The 26,258-nt window shown below is 42.4% G+C and overlaps 3 protein-coding genes and 2 long non-coding RNA genes across 7 annotated transcripts; 3 read left to right on the top strand and 2 right to left on the bottom strand.

The window, feature by feature from the left end:
* Positions 1–7,026: 7,026 nt before the first annotated feature.
* LOC125556794 (uncharacterized protein K02A2.6-like) lies at positions 7,027–7,983 on the top strand. The gene has a single exon (XM_048730664.1). It carries the CDS (start codon positions 7,027–7,029, stop codon positions 7,981–7,983), a length of 957 nt encoding a protein of 318 aa, XP_048586621.1.
* A 2,038-nt stretch (positions 7,984–10,021) lies between these two features.
* LOC125568315 lies at positions 10,022–11,537 on the bottom strand. Its single transcript, XR_007312233.1, has 2 exons — positions 11,409–11,537; positions 10,022–10,331 (listed from the first exon to the last, which is right to left on the bottom strand). It is a non-coding gene; the product is annotated as an uncharacterized LOC125568315 (long non-coding RNA).
* On the top strand, positions 11,149–14,299 carry LOC116610618 (mRNA decay activator protein ZFP36L2). 3 transcript variants are annotated; one of them, XM_032371337.2, is made up of 3 exons: positions 11,149–11,335; positions 12,412–12,541; positions 12,698–14,299. In XM_032371337.2, the coding sequence occupies exons 1-3, from the start codon at positions 11,271–11,273 to the stop codon at positions 13,556–13,558; spliced, it is 1,056 nt and encodes a 351-aa protein (XP_032227228.2). In that variant the 5' UTR covers positions 11,149–11,270; the 3' UTR covers positions 13,559–14,299. The 3 variants fall into 3 exon arrangements, with proteins under 3 accessions (XP_032227228.2, XP_048586243.1, XP_032227227.2); XM_048730286.1 differs by lacking the exon at positions 11,149–11,335 and adding an exon at positions 11,865–11,905; XM_032371336.2 differs by lacking the exon at positions 11,149–11,335 and having other exon boundaries at positions 12,159–12,541.
* Positions 14,300–16,430: 2,131 nt separating this feature from the next.
* Positions 16,431–17,405, bottom strand: LOC125568314. The gene is made up of 2 exons (XR_007312232.1): positions 16,843–17,405; positions 16,431–16,606 (listed from the first exon to the last, which is right to left on the bottom strand). It is a non-coding gene; the product is annotated as an uncharacterized LOC125568314 (long non-coding RNA).
* A 4,077-nt stretch (positions 17,406–21,482) lies between these two features.
* Positions 21,483–22,962, top strand: LOC5503053 (G-protein coupled receptor 12). The gene has a single exon (XM_001624115.3). The coding sequence runs from the start codon at positions 21,905–21,907 to the stop codon at positions 22,817–22,819; it is 915 nt and encodes a 304-aa protein (XP_001624165.3). The 5' UTR covers positions 21,483–21,904; the 3' UTR covers positions 22,820–22,962.
* The last annotated feature ends 3,296 nt before the right edge of the window (positions 22,963–26,258 follow it).

Raw genomic sequence — 26,258 nt, 5'->3', positions numbered from 1 at the left:
ATGCTACTGAGAAGTGATTAAGTTATCCACATGTATCACATGTTTTCTGCCAAGCAGGGCATTTTTCTTTAGCTCTAGGGTGTAATCTATGGCAGAATTTACATTTGGGGTGGGGATTTGATTTGCTGCTATCCGTATGTGGCGGTTTTCTGGGTTCCTGCCTTCTACCTCCTTTTGACCCTGTTTTTCTGGGCGGGGGGCCTGTGGTAATAGCGCTTATTTCGCCGGATTGCTGGGACATTTCCTTTAGCCTTTTAGCAGTAGCTTCATTTGCACGGCATATGTCAACACACTTTGCTAAGGTGAGTTTAGCTTCCGTCAGCAATTTCTTCCTAATACTGTTGTCGGCTATTCCGACTACGATTCTGTCCCTAATCATTCCATCTTGCAATTCGCCGTAATTACAAGTTTTAGCAAGTGATCTAAGTGCAGCGATAAAGCTTTCTACTGACTCACCATTTTCCTGGTTTCTTCGGTTAAACAAATACCTTTCATAGATCTCATTCGTTTCTCCAACGCAGTGCGCAGTGCGCTCTATAATGCGATTGATATTTGTTTTGTCTTCTTCGTTTGCAAAGGGCAAACCGTCGTAGATCTCAAGTGCTTCGGGATCAATGCATGAAATCAAAGTAGCCGTTCTCAGCTCCATTCTCTGTTTATCCAGTTGCGAGGCTATTTCGTAGTTTATCCAGAGCCTTTTAAAGGTCTTCCAATTGTTAGCTAAGTTGCCTCTCGTCTCTAACTTTTGCGGTAGTTGGAGGTTGGTTTGTACAAACCCAGGCACACTCGTCGACTCTCCGCTTTCGTCTGGCATTATTGGGTTCTCTTTTTCACTGTATTCTTTTACAGAGACTGTGAATCCTCTATTTCTGACACCATGTATCGTTTCTTAGCTGAAGGAACGATGAAGAACAAAGAAAGAACACCGAGACATATGAGACGACTAAATTCTTTATCTCAAAGAACAACAACTACAAGTCTACGAAACTCGTACAAGCGTGTCTACGCACGTGGTGTGTGACGTCACCGGAAGTTTTATAAACCGGATATCGTTACAGGTGTGTCCTCCACCTCACCTTATTCCCAGAGTTCTTAGCCATATGAAAGCTTGTTGAGCAAGTGGTACCTTGTGGTTCCAGTTTGGCGTTCAGCCCCGTATTGGCCACTTCTCACTTCAGATGGTGTTCATTTGGCTTCTTTTGTTTACTATTGGTAGATAAGCCAGTGGTTGGCTTATATAACCAGTGGTTGTTTTTGTATAGCCAGTGGTTGGCTTATATAACCAGCGGATGGTAAATTCAGCCAGTGGTTGGCTTATATGACCAGTGGATGGGTTAAATAGCCAGTGGTTGGCTTATTGAACCAGTGGGTGGTTTCTTATAGCCAGTGGTTGGCTTATATAACCAGTGGGTGGTTTTTACAGCCAGTGGTTGGCTTATATAACCAGTGGGTGGTTTTTACAGCCAGTGGTTGGCTTATATAACCAGTGGGTGGTTTTTACAGCCAGTGGTTGGCTTATATAACCAGTGAGTGGTTTCTTATAGCCAGTGGTTGGCTTATATAACCAGTGGGTGGTTTCTTATAGCCAGTGGTTGGCTTATATAACCAGTGGTTGGCTTGTGTAATCAGTGATTGGTTCTTATGGCCAGTGGGTGGTACTTATAGCCATGGATGGTCAGTAGTCAATAGGTGGTAAATCGTACCAGTGTGGTTGTTTTATAGCTATAATGGTTGCTGTTGGTTCTCGCCTTTGCCCGTTCTCGTTTTCTCGGGTGGTTTGGATGCGCTGCCATTCGAGCAGACCACACCTAGAAGACTCTGTAGTTTTTTTTTTTTTTTTTGGGGGGGGGGAAACAACTAGGATTTAGAAAAGAGATGAATTTTCCTGCGGTTGCCATGGCATTAGCAGGAAAAGATGCTCTCTTCGATATCTGGTATTGTTTTAGGAAGCACGTTGGCATGTAGCGCGTCAGTTAAAGGGTATATAGACTGAAGGACGCTTATTAGGTAGTCATCTCGGTTTCGCTTGTGCTCGGCGCGACTCAGTTTTAAATATATATTTTTAAAGGTTTTTTATTATGGGTTATGTTTTTTTGTGTGTGTTTATTTCTTTTAGATGTGTTCTCTTCCCCTATGTGGTCCGGTCTGAACGATTGTGTGGATCAGCTGATTCTTCACTGCAGTCATTGGCTAAGCTGTTAGCTGAAGTGGTATTGGCAGGAAAAGCAACCTCTACAAGTACTACATACTTTGCTGCTTTTAGTAGATGAAAAACATGGTGTTCCTCTCATCAGCTTCAGGCTTCCTATGCCTGCTTTGCACTATCACGTGGTGCTTCATCTTCAGTGGCTGATGCTAGACGCAAATTCACCCGCCCCTTTAGAAGCAGCATTACATGGAATAGCTTGGGCTCATCAGATAGCTGCTTATCCCTCGCCTACAGAACATCCTCTTGTCAAACAAGTTATGGCAGGTGCTTAACGTATTCTGGCGCGTCCAAAGATGAAATAGGAGCCAATTACTGTAGCTCAGTTAGAACAGTTAGTTAAAGATAAGGCCGGTCCCTTTGCTTCATTGTACGATTTAACATCAGTTTCATTTGTGTTTGTTAGCTTTTGTCGCTTTTTTGAGATTTGATGAATTAGCGAATCTCACTTTGTCAGATTTAACTTTTCGGGAAGATTATTTGGAGATTTCTATTAAATCTGCCAAAAACGATCAACTTAGAGAGGGAAATTGCGTGCTTTTAGCAGCTTCACAGAAGTCTTCTTGTCAAGTGTCTATGATTTCTAGATATTTGAAAGTAGCAAAGCTGAATTCTGAGGATTTCATATTTTGTCAAATTTCTAAATGTTTGACAAGCTATAAGCCTAGAGCAGGAAAAAAAGAAATTAAGTTATACTAAACTATGCTAAACTTTTAGTTTCTCAATCATTGGGAATTTAAACATGACTAATGACTAGCATGACTTGAAGAGGGTACAGCTGGCCCGGAGTTTTCCTCCGTTAGTTGTGAGGGCTTTAGTCGTGGGTTTTTCACCCAGGTGTTCTCACTGCCCCCTTCCAGCCAGTTGGCTGATTAAATACGTTTCACTTATAGTGCTCAATTCAGTTCATTGAGAAATAAAACAGTCGCGCTGCCATTCGGGCAGACCACACCTAGAAGACTCTGTAGTTTCGTTGTTGTTTTTTTGCGGGGGGGGGGGGGGGAGGGGGACAACTAGGATTTAGAAGAGAGTAAGTAAAACTGCCTCCAGGCAGGTGTCAAGTGTGAGGGGAGGGGGTCCGAACCCCACCCTGGTCATGTGGGGGGATGAGTTCGACTTGACGCCATCGCTGGTAGTTAAAAAGTTTAATATAAGATTATTAATATATGTGCATTTGGAGAGAAAAAGTTCCTAGATAGATCCAGACCGTTTTCACGATGCGCGCGCATCATATCAGTCAATCTTGTTTTGGAAACTGTCGTTTTTCTAGCTCGCTCGGTCATTTCCTTATTAGGCACTACGTACCATATTCGGGAAACCGCTTCAATCATTTTTTCGCTTTTTTGTCGTTCTAGAACTTTGTAAGTCGAGAATTGCCACGTAAACTTGCAGGAATTCGTGTTTACTATCATTTTGCTTGCAGCCATCTTTGAAATGGAACCCAATCCCTAACGTTTTAGAATATCACAGGTCTCTCCCGTGCGCTCACCCCAGGCTCTTTTACACCATTTAGAAAAACGACAGCCATTGATTGATATGCCAAAATGCCACAGACTGGCGGGCCACAGCTGATCTACAATGGTGCACGAAGTGGAGTTTATAGAGGAAGCTATAAAAAATGCTGTCAGAGTGCTTCTTTTGTAGAGTTTTGGTGCTACAGTCAAATTCCCCTTTGCCGCATCATTTTGGATCAGCTATGTCCCGCCAGTTTGTGGCATTTTGGAGCTAAGCATACCGATTAGAACTTTAACCCGTGGCCAGTGAATAAGTGCTCTGGTCCCACCCTGCGTTTTTCTCTAGACACAGCCCTGCGCTCGGAGGGTGGGCATTGACATGGCGCGTGCCTAATTCCCTCTATTCTTATTTTTATGGTATACCTGTTGAATTTGCTAGTTACCAGGCCATGCGCAGCAGGGCTTAGCTTGTAGTCAACTGAACACGAATAAAACATGGTGTAAGAAGCGGGATTTTGCACACCAAAAAAGGCCTCCCAGCAAGCAAAGAGGGCAAGAATACTGAGATAAGTGTTCAATTCATATGCAACGGGCATTTATTTGCATCTGTATAGTGATTTTGGCAATCATTTCGGCACATTTGCCGACTACATATAGCCGCCATCTTGGATTTAACAGATCGCATTGGATCTTCTCAACATGGCAAAGTCGCTTCCAACGCCCCAACCCCTCGAAATGCAGGGAGATATGGCCACCAGCCGGGAAATATTCAAAGACAGCTGGGAAAACTATATTATCGCGACGGATTTAACAAGAAATCGGATGCAATCGTGGTAGCGACTCTCTTGACAGTCATGGGCAAAGATTGCTACAAAATTTACAGTAATTTGCCCCTCACCGATGATGAACGAAAGTCACCCACATCTATTCTGGAGAAATTAGGTGAGGAATTCCAGTCCAAGAGGAACATTATATATGAGAGGTACTTGTACTTTTGCACCGTCCAAGAGCCCAGTAAAAGCTTTGACCGTTTCTTAAACAGACTCAGAGATCGCATTGCCACATGCAAGTACACTACTCTTGAGAATGAAATGTTAAGGGACCGGATTGTATTTGGGGTTAACAACAGCAACACCCGAGAACGCCTTCTAAGAGAAAAAGAATTAGACCTAGACAAAGCAATAAACATTTGTCGCACAAGTGAAATGGCAGTTAGACAGCTTCACAAAAAGGAGCAAACTGAGACCGTCCACTATACGAAGCAAAACAAGTCCAAACCAAAGCCGAGGCAGATCACAGACTACAAGTACTGTGGTGACAGCCAAGCCGCTGGAAAATGCAAAGCATTCTGGCAGGTCTGCAGTAAATGCAGCAAGAAGAATCACTTCGCTTAAGTTTGCATGTCCACTCAGACTAGAAGTGGTAAACAAGACGTACACCAACTAAAAGAGAGCTCATGCAGTGACGGTGATGATGAATTCTCCAGCAATGACAGTCTGTATACCATTCAGTCAAACCAGAAGAAAAGGCAGTATTTTGCACAAGTGTTAGCTGTGACAGGAGATGAGACGGCCAGGCAGTCAATCAAATTTCAGCTTGATACCGGAGCAACATGCAGCACACTATCCCTTACTACAATAGGCTGACCAAGAAGCAACCCGAGCAGTCCCAAACTGAGCTGCGAGCCTACAATCAGTCAATCATCAAACCCATGGGGAAAGTCAAGCTTGCACAGCAAATGGGAACACAGGAAAGGTTCACTTCGAGATAATGAAAGAGGCACCAACGTCATTACTCTCAGGCAGAGTCTGCGAAGCACTTAAGCTTCTTGAATTCAATGCTGACAAAACAGCACGTCTTACATGACTACAAGGATGTCTTCAGTGGACTTGGAAGGCTGCCAGGTACATACCACATAGAAACAGATCCAACTGTGAAACCCAAGCAGAAAATTCCCAGGCGCGTCCCTATCCCAGTACAGATGAATTGAAGAAGAAGATTGAGGATCTTGAGGAAATGGTAGTAATCGCTAAAGTAACAACCCCAACGCCATGGATAAGCAGCATGGTGGTAGTCCGACAGCCAAACAAGCTACGAGTATGCCTAGACCCATTGGAGTTGAACAAGGCCATAATTAGAAACCATTATCCAACTCCAACTATTGACGAAAAGTCACCCAAACTGACCAATGCCAAGGTATTCTCAGTAGTCGATGCAAAAGATGGATTTCTGCAAATTGTCTTGGACGAGCTATCAAGCTACCTCACAACATTCTGGACACCTTATGGCCGTTACAGGTGGTTGCGAATGCCATTCGGGATCAAGTCCGCCCCAGAAGAGTTCCAGCGCAGAATCAATAAATGTATTGAAGGCCTTTCAAAAATCGCAGCAGTCCATGATGACATCATGATCTATGGAACTGGTGAAACAGAAGAAGAAGCAATGGCATGTCATGATGCAGCTCTCAAAGACCTACTGGATAGATGCAGAGAACACAACCTGAAGCTCAACCCAAAGAAGCTCAAATTCAAGTTGGACAGGGTGACCTACTTAGGACAAGTCCTCAGCGCAGACGGAATCTCTGCTGATCTAGAAAAAGTGAAAGCCATCTGTGAGATGCCGCAGCCTGTTGATATTGCAGGCGTCCAGGACCTCATTGGTGTTGTCACTTACTTGTCCAAATTCCTTCCTCAGCTAAGCACGGTTGCAGAACCTCTCCGACGTCTGACTAACAAGTGTTTGACTGGCTGCCACAGCACCAGGAAGCCTTTGAGAAGATCAAGAGGATGATCACCAAAGCACCGGTATTACACTATTATGATGTCAACAAAGGGGTAACCATTGTAAGTGACAGCTCCAACCTTGGCTTGGGGGCAGTCATTACACAAGAGGGACACCCCATTGCCTATGCCTCTAGAGCTCTCATTCAGACTGAGCGCAACTATTCTCAAATAGAGAAAGAGTGCTTAGCAATCATGTATGCAACTGAACGTTTTGGACACTACGTTCTAGGCAAAGAGAATATCAGAGTCCTTACAGATCACAAGCCCCTCGTCACGATCTTCAAGAAGCCGATCCTTACATGCCCCAAGCGTCTGCAGCGAATGCGACCGCGTCTACAGAAATTCTCGCTTGCTGTAGAGTACAAGCCTGGGCCCACGATGTATCTCAGTGATACCCTATCCCGCGCATCACTACCGCTCGACCATGCACGTCCAGACACACCAGCCTATCAGATATTCCAGATAAGTGAAGAAGAGAAGATACGAGAAGAAATAGAAGATATCGACATGCAGGAGTCCCTGTTTGTGACTGACGAACGACTTGACAACATCAGACGATGTTGACCCCTCACTCCAAATCTTGATGACAGTCACCAAGCAAGGTTGTCCAGACAACAAAGCTGAAGTGCCCACTTGTATTCGTGAATACTGGCCATACAGAGATGAACTATCAACTCAGAACGGACTTGCCTTCAGGGGAACCAGGATAGTCATTCCTACAACAATGAGAACCAACATGACAACACGAGCGTCACACCTAGGTGTCCAGTACACTACAAATACAGCTAGAGACATCATGTATTGGCCAGACATGTCAGCTGACCTTACAGAAGCAGTACAGCGATGCTCCACCTGTCAAGAAATGCAACCAGCACCGCAGAAAGAGCCAATGATGACACATTCCATACCTCAGGTACCATGGCAAGTAGCTGCCAGTGATTGCCTGGAAATGCAAGGCGAACACTACTTGGTCCTAGAAGATCTGTACTCTGACTATATAGAACTAGTTCAGCTCCAAGACATGTCATCTAAAACTCTCATCAAGCAGATGAAACCAATATTTGCAACCCACGGGACACCAGCAGTTCTTATATCAGACAATGGAACCAGCTACAGTTCACAGGAATTCCGAGAGTTCACCAAGGCATGGGAAATATATCACGTAACTGTAAGTCCTCATCACCACAGGTCGAACGGGAAAGTGGAGTCGGCAGTGAAGATTATGAAGAGAATCATCATCAAGGCCAAGAAAGACGGCTCAGACCTGTGGAACTCACTATTGGGATGGAGAAATTCACCAACCCCAGGAACATCCAGCTCACCAGCACAACGACTTATGTCCCGCCGAACCAGGTCTATGTTGCCTTGCAGCCAGGCCCTGTACAAGCCCGAAGTACAAGCAGCGGTGAGAGAACAGATCATCCAAAAGCGCAAGCAGGCCAAACACTATCATGATCGCACAGCGAAGTCACTGCCTAGTCTTGTTGTTGGTCAACCAATAAGGGTGAAGGTACATCCACAACAGGCTAATAGCAATTGAAAGGCAGAGACAATGGTTTCCATGGCAACAACGCCACGCAGTTACTTTGTACAAGTCAATGGCAGGACGTATCCCAGAAATCGGGTGGACCAAGTGGTCCAGGTCCATTAGACGCCACGACACTTGTACTACAGAACCAGTAGTCCACAAAGGCTGATCAATGCTCAGTCATAGTTTACTACGTAGTGACTTTCAAATGCCAGTCATAAACTTTGTTATTCGAAACTGACTTATAGTTATAGTTGCTGTTTAGTCTACAATTGTGTTTAATGTTTGTTGTCCCTAGGGAGATGTATTGGTATACCTGTTGAATTTGCTTGTTACCAGGCCATGCGCAGCAGGGCTTAGCTTGTAGTCAACAGGACACGAATAAAACACTTTTGCTCTCTTGGCTCAATCAGCCTATTTCCGGGCGATTCCGTTTTGGATTCCTGTGGTGATCGGAAAGGCTGGGTGTCATTATATCACCAACCCAAGAAACCCAAAACACCACAGTGAGCCCGAGACAAACGAGAGTATCATTATGAGATTGGCACTAAAAATGGGAAGATGTCTGCACAGAAGGCTACCATGCTGGAGCACCCAGCGCTTTATTTCCTCGGATGCGATAACCGGATATCAGGCGATTTACTTTTCAAATACTGGCATTGAAATAAAACTACTCTTCAAAGCATAGTCAATGGGAACGATACTCGGACCGCTGGGACTCGAAGGTCAACATTATAAATCGCTGCAAACGCTTGTAACACCCGGGAGAACGAGAATGCGAACAAGGGGGTTAGTGGAGAGTTGAGAATTGAGAAATGCAAGGGTGCTAGGAACAGTGTTTTTTAGGGTAAATTCTGATAATAAACCACACTCTAATTTGGCTGAAATTATTTTTCTGGGCACGTTTCGGCTAGCATACCTTGGTTCCAGAGTCTCCTTCCTGAAACTTGGAGCCTGTGGAACCAGGGTACGGCTAGCGCGTCGGGGACAGTTTGTGCACCACGGGGTAGTAGCTCGAATTACGAAACGTAGCTTGACCGGGTTTTCTTATCAAACACGGAAAGCGCGTCGTAAACATGGCACATTTCAGCCAAATAAGAGGGAATTTCGTGGTTCTTTATCAGAATTTAGCCTCACAAACTCTGTTCCTACCGCCGTTGGGAATGCCACGTTCTAGTGGTTAGCAGGACTGGCGAGAGAAGATAATTAATAGTAACGGAAACGAAGTGCCTCCGTTATCGAGTGGCGTTCTTAACGCGCCCTGGAGGGGAACTGCTCCCTTGAGTGTTTGACCACACATTTTCCAAGCGCGGTGTAAAAAGTTTTTTCTTCTGACTGTGAGAGGGTTCAATCCCTATTTGCCTAAAAGACTAAAATCACCGCCCTGATATAGGAGAACACAATCATATTTATCTTATCGCCGGCTGCGTATTGATAAAAATTCCACAGAAATGTAACGGGCAAGAAGCATACATAGATCTGACGTAAGAGGAATGTCTAAACTTACTGACGATTCCCTCAGCCTGAAGCTTGAGATTTTCCGGGAATGGCTCAAAGGGTTGCGCGCGGTTATTTAGCAATTGGGAATTCTCCCCCTGTCATAATTAATGACCCACTCCACGGGTCGCCATAGATCCACTTCCGGTCAAGTTCACTTATCAGAAAATATAGGCTTGACTGGTTTCTATTAGTGTCGCGTATCACAAGCCAGATAACAATCAGATGACTCACTGGCTCAAACAAAACACGTTTCATTAACATCAAGGAAATTTTCTATGTTTTTTATCTGTGAAATAATTTGACTTGCCGGAGCGTATGTTCTAACGCCTCATCCTACAAATCTGTAATTATTTTAAATGTGAGATCAGTTTATCGAATTAATCTAGGAATCATTCCAGGGCACTGTTTACTCATTTTCTTCGAGATTTTGGCAACGGAAGTAACATCGCTAAAACGCGAATAGGTATAAACTGCTGAAAACACAGGAACATTCCTCTTAGCATGGGCAGTAGGTCGTAACGGGATAGTACATCAACGGAAGTCCAAAACATTAGAAGCTGAGGAACTTTATAATTTGAAGCTCACACTTCATCTACATTTCCTACTACATACAGGATTCAAGTTTTTTTTTGTTTAAGCAGAGTATTAGCGTGCGGGATGTGTAAAACATGTAGCTGACATTTCCGTACGGACGAAGTGCACACACACTCCAGTACGTGATCAGAAGTCGATTACACTCATGACGCAATGAACGTAATCTTGGCAGAGACCGCGGTCCAGAGACATGCTGCGAATATTAGCGCGATTAGTCTTGAGCATTATGAAGCCATTCGACGGGACAGATGAGTTTGTTGCTGTACCTGTGAAAAGATTTTGAAACGGGAGCTTTGGAAGAGAGCGGAAGCAAAAATGGGGGGGGGGGGGAGTGGGACCCTTGGGAGAAGAGATGATCATACACATGCCCTCGACTGATGGAGGGGGAGGGGGGAGAAGGGATGGAAAGCATTGTAGAAGAGTCGGAGCTCTGTGAGCGACCGCTCTCGTAAGCGACCAGCTCCGATAACAACCACGATCACGAATCACCGATTGAATTGTCACACAAACTCTGTAATTCTTAGCTCTCGTGAGCGACCAACTTATCGGTGCGACCAGCTCCGTTAACGACCACAATTTTCAGTTCCCAAGGTGGTCGCTTACGAGAGCTTCAATTGTTTACAGATAAAGGGTATCGCAAGTAGCCTACTTAGCGGCTCAAGCAGGGACGAAGAGACTAATAGCAAGGGATAGCGGTAGTTATTTTTTCTTACATGTCCTACCAAGCTTATTTATTTGTTATAACGAAGTACTGGATTAATACGGCGAAAGATACAAGACGCTCGAATCAAAGGAGAAATGTTTTTCTTTTATGCAGCGCCATTTTCTTGTATCCCAATCGACCTCCCGTCCCTTAGTCGATTTTTTTAAAAATCACCAGTGTCAGCAAACATACACAGGAAAAACAGTACTCAACGGGATAAGCAACATAAACAATGTAAACAAATGCAACGTAAACATATGCAGAGTAATTGTTTCTTTTATTCACGGATGAAATATCTCAATCAGGCCCTTACTAAAATTAGAATCTTATTAAGCAGATTCCATTGCCCAATTACTGTGTTTAAAAGCCGTATAAATCTGAAGTTTCCCTTCTCAAAAGCTTGCAAGTCATTAGTTCAAGTGACCTTATGATGACCGCGCCGAGCCATTATCACACAACCTAGACTACCACCCAGCTAATATTGGACGTCACAAGTATAGAGATGACGCATAATAGCCCGTTTGCCCTGCCACTTGTGGCTGAATCGAACACAGTGAAGGAATGCAGGTATCATGCCCACCGTGACAGACGAAACAGGGGTATTTTTGCTGCATTGGTGTGATGCTTTGTGTAAATATACCTCTTTGTTATTTTTCCACTTGATTGGCCGGTCCTTACTTCCTGTGCTCTAATTGTATTTACAAGGAGACAACAAAACAATGGAGCTTTCTCGAGGGAGTCAAGCCCCGTATCAGTGAACCAATCGGCTCAGATTACCATAAGCGTATTTCTCTTAGGACTTGTCGGTCTCTAACTAAACCATTCAAGCAGAAATGATCAGGATTGTTCGTGATGAAGTCTGTTCGCGTTTTGATCATCGCACGAGCGTGAAATAGAAGCACGCCATGGCAAATCCGAGAGATCTATCAAACGAGGTTATTACATCAGTGGCTGTTCTACTGACAGCTCATATCTAATCTCGTAACTTGGCGCTTCAACGCTTTCACTCATCATATTTCAAAAAGCCAAGCGCTTCTGAGAATTTGATACAACATAACGTGTCGATTTCATGCAAGCTACGACGCTAGCCAGAGCTCATGTAGCAGGAGTTATGCGCGAAAAAAAAAACACTTGCAGGTTTTGTTTTGATTATTGCTTGGAAATGGAGTAAGACAATTAACGTGGTTAACCAGCCTCAGTGTTTTGACCATTGACCGTGATCGGATAGTGTGATCTCGGCCGTTTGTTATTTTATGCGCTAGGTCCGTTTTGATTGACGTTGATAGAACCCGCTGAGTTGATAGCGCTTTCGTAACACATATACAAATGTGAGCGGAGATTTCGTAGTAGTTCCCCGGACTACGGGAACCCGCTTGCAGGCTTAAAGGGCTACTGGGAACTAGTAACTACTAAAACATGCGTTTTTGGGTTATCGATCATGCATAAAGCTGTTATCGGCGAACGCTTGCGTATGTTGCTGTTTTCGATTATTTCGTCTACACACTCTAATGGCTTCCCTAAGCCCCACCTACTTCTACCACGTGGGCACTTATAATGGCCGTTACCAGGGCAATTCGTGTCATTTTTGACATAAAATTGACACACCTCTACATGCACAATTTTATATTCGTGTGTTATTTCAGTGCACCAAATCAGAAGCAAAAAGGCAGTCAAACAGAAAGAGATCGTCTCATTCGCCTTGACTCAGAAAGTGGCAAGATGTCGACCGCTTTGGTCTCTGCTTTCTATGATATAACCGATGTCGTGTGTAAGGTAAAAGTGATGTTCGTGATTTAACTAGTGTTAATTTCCTTTCAAAGTCTATCAACTACAACTAGGTTTTTGTTTAGGCTGATTAATGCTGAATTTAAAGATTCTTTAAGCAAAGACGGATCACGTAAACATGTTAATTTTCTCTCTCACTTGCAGAATAACAGAAACATGACGGTCAGCAACGCGTTCGAATACAGACAAAAAAGCGAAAGACGCATGATAAATGTTCCTTCATTACCTCGGAGGCACTCCACTAACTCCAGCACAGTAGCAAGACAGTCTCCGAATCTAATAACTCTCTCGGGAATAACAAACAAACCCCGCGAAAGATCACTTAGTCTGACCACCACAACCTCGCTACAGACGGAGGACGATCGAAGACGGGGAAGTCAAAACTCCAGTCGCTACAAAACTGAACTTTGCCGTCCGTTCGAGGAGAGTGGAACTTGTAAATACGGCGATAAATGTCAGTTCGCACACGGATACCATGAGCTTCGCCAACTTGCACGCCATCCCAAGTATAAGACTGAGCTCTGCCGTACTTTCCATACGATCGGATTCTGTCCTTACGGTCCGAGATGTCACTTTATTCACAACGCAGACGAGAAGCGAGCCCCTCCTCCCAACAGCTCTCGCCTTTCTCCTCCATTGTCGCCTCTGAATGGGCCACCGTCTCCTCCTCTGACAGAACCTTCCTCGCCGTTGCCTACATCGCTAACCCCGCCATCACCTCTGCAGTTCTACGACGAGAGTCCCCTTTCCAGTCCGATCGACAGTCCGCTTCCCGTGATCAATCCAAACTCACCTTCTGTAAACAACGTGTTCACATTTCCAACTAAAGCTCAAGAGTACACTCCGGTTATTTCTCCATCTGCAGTGAGCTCTCCGCGATCATTTTCCCCGGCCGTTACACTCGAGACAGTAGACGAACGAGAAGACCTACCTCCGACTCCCCCCGATGTGGATGCGTTCGGCCGAAGACGTCTTCCCGTCTTTAACAGTCTTGGCTACAAGTGAGCTTAACATGGGTATATTTAACGACGTCCATCGATTTATTAGGTGGACTATACATGATTTATATGCTCAAAGACTATGGGACTTTATTGGAAAACCAAACAATCGAAGCCTCGGACTGGAAAACCCAGACGAGGATCAATAACTAGGAATATATAATGACTTATATTTTTATGATCAGCTTGTAACAGAAATATATTCGTTTGATAGAAAATATCTTAGTTATTTATCGAAAAAAAGCAAGAGTTAATTACTCTGGAAACTTAGTGTTAAACACTACTTTTTCAGCTCGAGTTTTATATGCTTTTCTATATTTGTGTAATTGCGAGTGAAGTGTACATTGTAAAACGGTGATAATGGGAGCTAAGAGAATCAAGGCCAATTTTTAGTGCTGCCCTTTCTCCTACCGACTATTTAATATATTATTTATTGTAACTTATAATATCATTATATCTGAATAAGGTCTATTTTGTTATGACTTCCTTTCAATGATGAAAATTCCCAATATTTGTTACGGTTACACGGCTTAGAAAATAATTCCATAATATATGTATTTACCGCGAACGCTCAGAATTCACTTTGTTAATTTATCTATCATTACCAGTAGCTTTTTGGCTATGTTGTGTACATATGTTATTCATCGTCACATGATCTTAGCGTCCACAAGCTTTAATAATTTTATAAAAAGAAGACTGTAGAGCAGTTGATTAAATAATTTATTGAATAAAAGGGTACGATTTGTAAGGAATTGGTTGTGTTTTGATTTGCGCCATGCAGCGACATCACTAATGTATCTTATAGTTTACTGCGTTTATCATTGTCTATTTCGCCTTGAAATTTGCGTGAAATGAACAGGGCAAGTAATTGATAACTGTATTTTGATGTGGTTAAAACAAACAACGGCTTAGTGTTTTTGAGCTTTCGTTTTAAACTATGCACTGTTAATTTTTGCCTGTAGCGAGTCACTCAGCCGTGCGGTTCATCTTACACACCAAAATGCAAAATTGAACCGTCGCCAAAAATGACAAATCTGAGAAAGGAGTGAAGCATTGAAAGACGTCTGTGTCAGGCGAGCCAATGAGCTCGCAACATGCAGACAGCCCGGAGGCTTGTGTTTGTAAGGGCTTATCAGTTTCTGGCAAGACACCTATTTGATGACTGCTAAAGTGCAGATTCGACTGTTCCATCCTGAAATATTCATTTGTCAGGGCTATTTTTATCGGGTCAAACTTCCAATAAATCTGATATTTTGTAAACCTGGGAGAAAATTCTTGGATTTTTATAAACAAAGATCTATTGTTCAATTCTGTAACCCAAACGACGCTTCACACATAAGGCACATTCACATATAGAAGAGAGTATTAAAAATCTGTTGAAGGTGACCCCGAGGCCACCGCGACTATCAAATAGTGTATATTTGTAGCTCTTGTCTTGTTTATTACGGTCTGATCAAGCGGGTAAACATCGGCCTAAACATCAGCGATACAAACAGCGAACACATGGTGAAACTGCGGAGGTCTCTCGCTGTGGAGCTTAGCGAGCGGCCTCGATATTTGATTAATATAATGCGATTTTCTGCAGACCTGTCGATGAAGGGATCCGCTGAGGTGCTGAGCTGAAGGAACCCAGAGCGCGAGAAAATCCACCCAAACACGTATAACAACAAACCGGAAATGAACTTAGGGGCGTTGCACTTTTCGTCTGAGGCTTAAAATTCTTGACACAAAAGATCAAGCGCTCTTATTATATAAACAAGCCGGTGGATCAGTCGCTTATGCTCTGGTTTGCTATCTGAGTAAGATTTTGTTGTTTTGGCGCGGGTTCTGAAAGCCAGCCTCCAAGAATGCAAAAGGTCACGAATGATTGACACTTTCAAGAGTTGTAGTGTTCTGCTATTTCCGACCAGACGTAGTGGCTTCAGCCTCCTTTCCATACGCAGCAAACCACGGCAGATAGGCTCAACCGAAAATGCAGTAGAGCTGGTAATTTATTCACAATTTAATTAACTTGAGTTAAGAGCTAAGGTGACAAAGAAGGTTTATTTGATGATTTTGTTGTTCACAGATTTCTTTTGTAAACAGACATTAACCCAAATCTACAATCAACAATTTGTAGTGAGAATCATAAGTTGTTCTAATGGCCCTTATGATTCTAAACATTCTCTCCAAAGTGAATGTTATAGTAGTAACCCAATATAAGTAAGTACTTTTAAGTTTAACAGTTGTTCCGGAGAGGGTTGGGACGTAGGTTCGAGGGACACATTACATATTTCGCAATGCTAGCGCAGTGCAAATGTTTAGATGTCAAAAAACTTTGAGAGACGAATACTTTACTTTCGCTCGAGCTCTTCTTGTCCCAGAGTCGGAGTCAAGTATTTTGGTTTTAAAAAAAATACAAGCTTCGGTTAATTGTCCTCTTGGTGAGTCTCATGTAAACAACAACAGGCGGGCGTCGAGCGGTGCTTCCATTTTCGGAGCTTTCATTTTAAAAGGAATTCTTGTTGTATGTTTTATATATCTAATATGATATAATATTTAAATAACATCCCTCCCTCAAAAACATCGATCAGTCCATCAACAAGTTAAGGCCCATAATCGGGTTTGTGGTTTGAATTGTCATCCAGAGAGCATACATCCTTAATTGGCAAAAAACGTAGATGCTTATCCTCATCATCAATACAATAGGTACCAATGTAAAAGTCACTATTAGTCGATGAAATAAACTTGATTGGTTGATATCTTAAATCTAAACTGTGGAATAAAACAACAACAGCAATTGGTAGCTATTCTGTAATATTTTCATTTCAAACATCAACGGATAAAAATGTTTTCTTTTGACAGTTTTTTTGAATAAGAAAAATAACGCATCTCACGTAGACATGTTTGATAGGCTAATGCTTTATTATTTTGCTTCCGAGCAATCATTGAATTCCAGCTATAGCTCTCCCTCGTAGCCGTTCTCCTCGTCACGCTATTATCCTGCTCCCCTTGCACCCCTCAGCTTCAGTATTTGCTTATCCCCGTCGCCTTTGACTAGTACTGGTCTCACCTCCTGATCAGAAACCTTGTATTAGAACACACATAGGCAAAGTTTTATTTATTTATTTATTTGGGGGGGGGGGGGGAAGGGGGGGGGCAGGTAACCCAGTCTGACACGGCGAGTGTGGAAGGCCATTACAGAGTTTGTATAAGTTTGTATGAATCGAACTTGTTGTAAATCGTGTTAAAATTAATAATATTCTGACTTCAAAATAAAGCAGAAGTTTGACGGGGTACTATCTTACTAACCTCGGCCGCTTATTCCGCGGTTAACTGTCATTCTAAGCTGTTTTAGCGGATGCGTTCGACTGATGTTTATCACGGCTGCACAGGAGACTTCTTTTTTTTTTTTTGGGGGGGGGGGGGGAGTGACACGGTACAGAAACATAAAAAAAGTTGTGGGTGCACAGCCACGCACCTACTGGTCATTTCTTTAACAGTAAAAAAATATATATTGGGGAGGGGGGGGGGGGCACGAGCCCCTAATGCCCCACCCCTTTCTACGGCCCTGACAAAACCTGCGTTCATATTCGGGGTCGTCATTACCACCGACGCTTAATGAAAGTTATCGTAATTCCTCGAGTAATCGCTTCCCCCGTATTAGAATCCGACCGAAAAGGAGACTGTACGTTGTACGTTAGAAAAGATAGAAGCAACGAGAACAGACAGATACTCATTAAAAACTTGCTTCATTATGATTGAGGGAGGATTTGTACTCCCTATACTTTATGAAAAAAAAATATCTATGAAAGAAACAGATCTTGAAATAAGCCCCCCACCCTTATCTTAGGACCTCTTGTCTGGGCCATTAAATTCCTGGTAGTTAAAAAAAAACACGAGCTATCGCAGTTTTAAAAGGGACGGGGGGAGGGGGGAGAGTAAGAGGTCAAATGCGCTCGTTGCTCATATTTTAAAACCAAAAGTGCAACGGTATGGTCGAATAGCCTGCGTATTAGGAAAAGTGTAAGTCTCTCGCGCTCTCCGTATAACTATTATTTTTATTAGTCGGGTACGTTTGAATTCACCGGAGGTATAACCTGGTTCCAGAGCCTTGAACGTTTCTTTATTTAGTGGCCAGCGAGGTTGGCCACTAAATAGAGAGACGTTCGAGGCTCTGGAACCAGGGTACCGAACATACTAAGAACATGTCGAGACTCAGATAGTGTGATCTATTATATAGTTAAAGGCTCCCGGTTCCACCTTGCTAAAAAAAACTTGGCAACAGATTAAATTATACCACTCGAAGGTTGTTGAACCACAAAGTGTAATATCATTAATATTATAGAATCAGTCTACGTGCTGTCTTTTCCTTTCGTTTATTTGAATGGCCTCAACTGCTGCGTACCCTGCTAGCAAAGCATTTTCCTTTTTGTGCCAAACAAACGAGAACGCGAAAGAACAGAGACGCGGACACGGATGAGTGAGCTGATAGAAACAAACAGGAACAGCGGGGTAGCAGCGGCGATACGCGAGTGTCAACAAACTTAAATTATGCTTTTTGGCGTTCTGTTAGATATACAGAACAGTATATCTCAAAGTTGTGATGGCAGTTATTGCTTTAGCAATTTCTACCCCCGAGTATAGCGCCACTAAGTAGAAGAGGCGGAGAGACGATTCAAGTCCACCACAATCTTTACTGCGCACGGGCGGCCATGGCGCCCGGACCGTGAGCCGTCTATTCTAGGTGGTAACCGCTGACCAACAGGTCACAGGCTTACACAGATATAACTATACTACGGCGTAGCAATCAAGGTCTATTCAGAAAAAAAAAGGAGAATAAAGCAATTCAGAGAAGATTATTATATTCGATAGGTATTCTTAGCAGCAAGGTTATCCCGGGGAAGATTGGACAAGAGGACGAAGATGGGGGTGAGAGGGGAGGGAGGGTAATATTTCAAAAGAATGCAGGAGATTGTTGATCAGTAATACGATAGTCCATTCAAGATTATCAATGTTTGGCACTGGCATAATTGTTATTTTTAAGCCTTTATGTTTGCGCATAATTAATACCCATAAGCACCTTTCGGTCTTGGTTCTGACATTCGCCTTGCACTGTCATTTTTAAAAAAAATTATTATTAGGTGTACTTATTTAAATAATGCTTAAACGTTTCCTGCACAGAATAGTCCATCCCCAAAATGGTTCGTCCCTTTAGTATTAATAACCTGTTTAGAAATAGTCGATGACGCAGATCGCCTCGGGTCACAAGCAGGTATTCGTGACCCTCGCTTCCGGTTGGTGGTTTGGCCATGTGACATGCCGGAAGTGCACGCGCATGTTGATGATAGGGATGCGCGACCACAAAGCGCGCAAGGGCTGTCGGTATCTTTGGTTTAGAGGCATGTAGTACCGTCATAGTAGCCCCAAATGATTGTGAACGAGGGTTCCCCAAATACCAATAACTTTTCATGTGGCAAGTAAGTAAAGCCTTAGACTATCCTCGTTCCCTGGGTCCCACCCTCCCCTACCCCCAGGAGGATATGAGGGGAAGACCCTGAGAACAAGGATGGCCTTAGCCTGCTAGCCGGCTCTCCACTGGGTTTATTTGGTAATTACTGTTTTCGGAATTCCTGTGGCGGGCAAAATCGCGGAGGAAGGTAAGGGAAGGGGATGTTTAGTTTCAGTCGTGCATGTTTCTTTTTGTTATGTATCCAAGACGTGCATCGTTAATCGTTATAAAAAATTTTTTCTCGTCATTTTTGTTCAGGCGTTTTCATCGTCCCTATAATTTTTTTTTTGTTCCTTACCCACCCCCCCCCCCAACCCTTCACTTTTCTAATGGTCCGTCCCTTATTACTTACTGTTAGCATATCTTTCTTCTCAACCCAGGGGGGGGGGGGGGGGGTGAGGGGCCTACCGTGAAAACAAGCGAGGTGATCGTCAGCAATTCTGATCTTTTGTGATCCATAAGACACCGTCATTCATCGAGCACATCTCTCAGTTTCTGACGACTTTCAAGTAACTGTCATCTAGTCTTCTAGTCTGGTTGTTATTGGATAGGTGATCCATAAGACTAAGACTATATTTTCTGATTGGATTTTGCACTTTGTTCAAATGTTTCACAAAAATACATTTAGACATTTGAATGCCTTCGTATTTAGAACGCACAATTGTTTTATAAACTATTTATTTGAAAACGAATATAATTAATCGTATACTCTAATAATAGGACGGAGCATTAGCAATTCGATAGGGGGATAAAAAAAATATAACGAGCAGACACCAAACGTAAGATCGTGTATGAGGAAAGCAAGGAAAAATCCACACTTTCAGAATTGTTGTTTTTTAAAATGTAAAAAAATTAGATTTCAGACTCAGTAATAATAAATATTTTAAAACTGAAAACTGTGTTTCCAGTGCTTTATCAATATTTGGGTGACCTTCAAACCCGCTCGGTCAATCTCTGGGAGGCCTGGGTCTAAGGGCTTTTCAAGATTAGTGAGATAAAAATTTGACCAAGCTGTCAGTTTTTTTTTTTGGACAAATTCTTGCCACGAGTCTCAAATTGACAGGAATCAGCATTTTTCACCATATTTTCTGGAGATCAGGGAGCGGGAAAACTTTAGCTCTTCTAAATATGGGCATCAATGACCATATAAGGCAATGCAAACAAATGACACTATCCTTGGGGAATATGTTTGATATGTATTAGAAATTGCTTCGACCACACTTAATGTGCTATCTCTTGCTCTTGAAAACACCCAAAGTGTTTTAGTATAATTTTGACAGAAGACATTTGTCATTTTTACAAATTTATTGGCAGCAAAAACAACAACAAAGACAACAAAACTGGAAACTATTGTTGCAATTAAATACAATATATTATACTATAATCCCTATAAAACGTTTTTATCGACAAGAGGATGGCTAAAAAGGCAAAATAACAAATGACGAGGGAGACATGAGAAATTAGATGTAGGCGTTTACCCGGTGTTTTTAACAAGCGTAGCCGCCATCTTGGATTTTGGGCAAAAATGAAAAACGATGGTGAGGGGGCAGCGAGGAGATAAAAACACCGGCCAAACACCTGCATTGCAGGCTAAACAACCTTTAGCAATAGAAACAGTTAAAGTCAGGTTGATAATGTTTTAATTATTTTATTTCACTTAATTTAACCATGTTTTTTAAAAAGCGCAATCGTTTTTTAACGATTTTTAAATTTAATCTATAAAAATCGATGATAGCTGATTGATTTGCCTATTGCCGGTTGATTTATCTATTGCCAAATCGGTACCGATTTTTAAAGATTGAATAGACCGGGTATACTATCCACTTATTTCTTTCCTATTAACATTTTTTTCATTTTCCCGGCGGTGAATGAAACCTTTTTGTTACTTTATTGATTTGAGACAATATAATCAATTAAAATGCAGTGTGAGGTATATCTTATATATATTTTGTTCTCAGCTAAGGAAAAAATTGAAATCTTAGCTTAATCTGTTTGTCTATATGGCATCTCCTTGTGCTTTACAGTTTTGCAATCACAAGTGCAGCGCTTGGACTCACATAGCTCCCTGGAAATAGTTTTGCTTCATTCTCGAAAACCCAGGGGAATTTCCCTCTAACGTTAGAAAAATACCCTAGGATGGCATTGCTTGTAGCGTGCGAGTGGCAAATAATTCCTATAGCCACACAGGAAAGCAATGAACAAAAAAGTAATAAGAAAGCAAATAGTGGATAGTATAAATACGTGGTCAGTAGATTTCAGGCTTAACAGCTGGATAAGTGATTAATTTTTCACTTGGTTTGTTTAATTTTTCGCATTTTAATCTCTGATGTCTTGTATCGACGGTTTCCTAGAAAAATGAAAAAAAAAGACAATATGCCTATAATGCACTCATCAAGGAACCTTGATTTCCTTCCAGCAAAACGTTTTTCTGCTGCCAGAATAAAAACTTGAAAAGGAACAGGTGCTGCTTACACCAAATGAAGTACAATGATGCTGCACCGAAGGTCGGATAAAGTCTCACCAACAATCTCCAGATCAATTTCGACCTACTAATACTGCTGCTATGACAGGCCAGTAATGGGCCAAAATACATTCAAATCGCGTTCTGGAATCGAAATATTAATCGGTCAAATCGCAAAGTGCAACCTCTAATTGTGCCAAAAAAATACTTGCCACCCATTGACTTGGCAACGATACCGGCAGACTTATGAACTTAATTGAAGCCATCCAAACTTTGAATTAAAACTACTCAATTAGAATTGGTAATTCGCAACTAAAAAAATAAGAAAACAGACCGAATATCCATCAATAAGCTGTTATAGGCGTCGCGTGTACATCTCGAGCTCGTACGTTTTTCATACCATGTCTATCAACGGAACTCTACCGGATTTGTCTTGTTCATTAAAGGATACGTACTTTGTCGAACACTTCGACTTTTTCGCTTCCAGATTCCAAGTGCTGTCTCGCTGCATAGCAGGTTTGAACATTGTGTTATCGTTAGTGATCACATTCGCTAACGGAGTATTTTTCGCCGCGGTATTCCACCACCCTTCACTGCGAACTCCGCCTAACATCCTTGTATGCTCTCTTGGTGCATCAGACTTCTTGGTCGGAGCAGTCTTTCTTCCACTCTTCACTGGATTCCTTCTCGAGCATTCCCTGTTCAAGTCTTGTTTTTACTATGGTTTGACACTCTCTACAGCACTACTAACGTGCGGGGTGTCGTTTGCCACTATCGTAGCAATAAGCTGCGAGCGTTACCTTGCGCTATTTCGACCGTTTACCTACCTCTCGCTTGTGACCGTGCCCCGAGTCGGTTGTGCCATTGCCATATCATGGATCCTTAGTTCTGTGATCGTTGCCACGTTTGTCTTCTCTTCTGCCTCATATGCGAGCTACGTGCTTCTTTTCCTTCTTGCCTGTGGCATTGCCGTAATCGCTTACACCTACTGTAGAATCTTCAAGCTGGCTCGTCGCCACCAGACGCAGATTCAGGCGCAGCAAACGATCGGCCCTTCGATAAACTCGCAGCAAAAGCTAGCGGTGACCATGGCGTACGTGATTGGCGTGACCTTCATGTGTTACCTACCCATAGCGTGCAGCACTATAGCCTCGTTCATTCAAGGATTTGATCAGACTGTATCAGAAGCTTACTACGCCACGATGACGCTTGTGACTTTGAGTTCGGTGGTGAACCCGGGGATCTATTGTTGGAGGAACAGGGATATACGGGATGAGGTCGTCGTGTTATTGAGGCAAATGAAGATACGTCAGTGAATATACAGGATATGTATGTATACATAAAACACTACTTGTGATAAGGCATCGGCGCCATATCGAGTCATCTACGGATTAAACATAGCTACTGCAACAATGATGGAGAACAGCACACATTTTAGGAAAACATGGACTTTCAAAAACATTCACATAAATGCGGCATTCAATAAACGGCGGCCTCTACAAAGATGGAAAAGGTTAGACAATGAGGAGCGGTAAAAATTTTGTCTTGATAGGAAAGCCACCTGTCTTGAAACCCACTCCGCCCCTGCTACGGACTGAAGAAAACGCACGTGATCAAATTCTTCAAAAGGTCGAGGCGGTTTCTAAGGTAAATGAATATTTCCTAGTAATACCATGATAACCTCGGATTCTTTTGTTTCCTGAGGGACAATTACTAGTGAAATTCCCTCGAAAACAATAGATGATTCTAAATTTCCCTCATGCATTAATGATGAGGGAGATTTAGTTTCTACATTACCCGCTTTTCGGGGCTTCAACTAATCATCCCTCGGTTGCGGGGACATTTAATCATTAAATTCCACTCGTGCCATGCTAATACCATGATCACCGAGGAAATAAACTCGCAACTACGAGTAATATTAGGTTCAGTGGATCAGGGCATTGCATACGCATTGTTCTTTTTATCCCTCTAGAGACCACCACATTTTCACGAACAATTCTCAACTCAAACATAGTTGATTTTTATAGTTTTGCTCTACATATCTACAGTTTAGTTCTTTGACGTCATTAGCACGCATGCGTACAGCAATCAAAATCATCCCACATGGATCTCGTCTAACGTTGTTTAAGTATCACGAGATCAAATACTCTGGTATCTTGGCACAGGGTCTATTCCTGCGCTTATCAGAAAGCTGCGTTCTATTTGTCATGCTCGAGGATCCAGCGTACTTTGCGGGCGCTCCCAAAGGGAAATTTAGAACCATCTATTGTTTTCGAGGGAATTTCGTTAGTAATCGTCCCTCAGAAAACAAAAGAATCCGAGGTGATCATGGTATTATACAAGATAATACGCAGTTTCTTCTGACAGAAAAGGTTTATTTTAATCATATATTTATTCGTCAAATCTCGATTTATGATTTTTTTTTCAAATTTAGATTTATAATCGGGCGATTCGAATGTGGCTTCTCAATAGACCATTTCCGCTATCGCTTGGCGAGCGCAGACTGGTGCCGAAATCATGAATGAAAGCGAGGCTCTGGGCGTTTGTAACCAAAATGGCGGCAAATCGCTGCCTCGGATTTTTTGTGTGTAACAAAGTAAAGGATTTGTAAAAAAAGAGGAATGTAACGATAAGATTCCGAACATTTTCCATTGTGTTTTGTGATTCGTTCCAGGTGGGTGCAATGCTCGAGCAATAAATCTCTTTTCTTTCCTTTTCCATTATCGCTTAGCTGTATCTCTCTTTGACGGAGCCTTTCAAATCCTCAATTTTGTAACATAAACAATCTGCCGTACGCTACTGCCGCCATATTCTAATTTCGGCACCAGTCTGCGCTCGTTAAGCGATAGCGGAAATTGCTATATAGCAATTTTCTGATCAAACCCTCTTGTCTTGTCTTGTAGAGTCGACTTCCGTCGTGCTATTTTTTTGGCAGGAAGTGTATTAGTTTGACCAAGTCAAAATAATTAGAGTTAGTTATTAGCTGAATGTCTTCATATTGTTACACTTGGATTACGTCACACGTGCACCACGTGACGGAAGCCATGTCGCAAATAGGGCGGCCTTTAGACCATCTACTAACCAATGAGAGAGCGAGAAATAAATATCGAGTAAAATCAGCGAGGAAACCAGTCTACCTAACCCTTACATAGTATTGTTTATGTAGATAAACCTATTTTAGTTAAAATTTTTGTTTGGACATTCACGAAATTGCCTTTTTAGATCAATGAAACCGCGGTGATTAGAAATGTCCCCAGTGATTCAAAAGCGCAATTGATAGGAGACTCCCGACTAGTAAACCAAATTTTTTAACATCTCATCAGGCTTATTACAACCGGGTTTGTTTGCGAGGCCACAGTAAATGCATCAAAATTAAAAGAAGAAATTACACTATATAATAGGTCTACCAATATACGCCATGATTTGAGAAGCCAAGAATTGCCGAGTCTTGTTATGCGGGCTTTCTAGGGGGAAAAAACGACCTCGCCCTCATGCTCAGTTCCTCACGTCCGTTTATCCATAGACATAGGAAGCCCAAGTATAAAAGAAGCGATTCAAATGCCTTCAGACGAGGCTAGCCGAGATTGTGGTACGTCCGTCAATATAGATGAGTGACAGAAAGTTGTCGCGGACGACAAGCCCGCAATTGAGCATGGGTAAAAATCCCTAAAACAAATATTATTGGATGCACTTCAGCGAGTATCATAGTTATGTCATAGTTAAAATAAGCCAATCATATTCCGCGATTTGTTAAAATAAGCCAATCAGAGCGACGGTTATATTTTTCGAAACTCTTGGAATGCGATAGACAAATATCGAAATTCGCTCCTTTCCTCTGGCGTGTGTGCCACAAATAAGACACTCAGGTAAACTGCTTTCTTTTTAGGGGTACGCACATATCGTATTTTGTTAAAATAAGCCAATCATATTCCGCGATTTGTTAAAATAAGCCAATCAGAGCGACAGTTATATTTTTCGAAACTCTTGGAATGCGATAGACAAATATCGAAATTCGCTCCTTTCCTCTGGCGTGTGTGCCACAAATAAGACACTAAGGTAAACTGCTTTCTTTTTAGGGGTAGGCACATATTGTATTTTGTAAAAAAAAACCCACAGGTTTAAAAGAACGACTGTCATTGATTGATATGATACCGATAATTTAAGCGAAGGCATTTTTATGGTGCTGATAATAAAGGTTATTTATCACCATTTGATCTTCCTCGTGACTCGCGAAGACCAAGGGCGCTTCCAAATAGGTGGCTTCTACCGGGTGTTTTCTTTCAATCTCTCATTTACTACCGATGCGTCTCAAACTTGGTTGGGAGGTCGTATTATCTAGAGATGAAACCATTCCCGCTAGATCTGACCCGCCCAGTCTATGGTAAATTGCTTGCAAAGCAGATTATTTACCAAAATATCAAGCGGCGATGGAAATTAAAAAGAGAAATGTGATCTTCAGTGTTTTGATACCATAGCGACTAAAAACGAGTACCTGTGATACTTGGTTTTTACGCTGCTCGCGTTGACTTACAAGCTCTATTCAGTTGGGCGCCGGAAACACCCAAAACGAACACTCTTTGACTGTAGCTTTACTTCTACTATGAAAAGGTAAATATTGGGGAAAATATTTGGCTCATCTCTTGACATCTAGGCTTGTAAGACATGGAAAAGAGTCTTTGGTGTTTGCAAATCAATTTTGAACGAATTTCGGGCCGTTTTTGCTAAGATTATCGATGAAAGAAAACATATTTGATA

The sequence above is a fragment of the Nematostella vectensis genome, chromosome 7 (genome assembly GCF_932526225.1).
Source record: "Nematostella vectensis chromosome 7, jaNemVect1.1, whole genome shotgun sequence".
Lineage (NCBI taxonomy): Eukaryota > Metazoa > Cnidaria > Anthozoa > Actiniaria > Edwardsiidae > Nematostella > Nematostella vectensis.
Note: the sequence above shows the minus strand (reverse complement) of the source record. Positions and strands in the feature narration are given on the sequence as shown.

Bases quoted from the DNA above. Each gene is read 5' to 3' on its own strand.
- LOC116610618 (XM_032371336.2), top strand. From the start codon at position 12,323: ATGGCCGTTACCAGGGCAATTCGTGTCATTTTTGACATAAAATTGACA. The intron at 12,542-12,697 runs GTAAAAGTGATG...TCTCACTTGCAG, and splicing joins TAACCGATGTCGTGTGTAAG to AATAACAGAAACATGACGGT.
- LOC5503053 (XM_001624115.3), top strand. From the start codon at position 21,905: ATGTCTATCAACGGAACTCTACCGGATTTGTCTTGTTCATTAAAGGAT.
- LOC125556794 (XM_048730664.1), top strand. From the start codon at position 7,027: ATGACAGTCACCAAGCAAGGTTGTCCAGACAACAAAGCTGAAGTGCCC.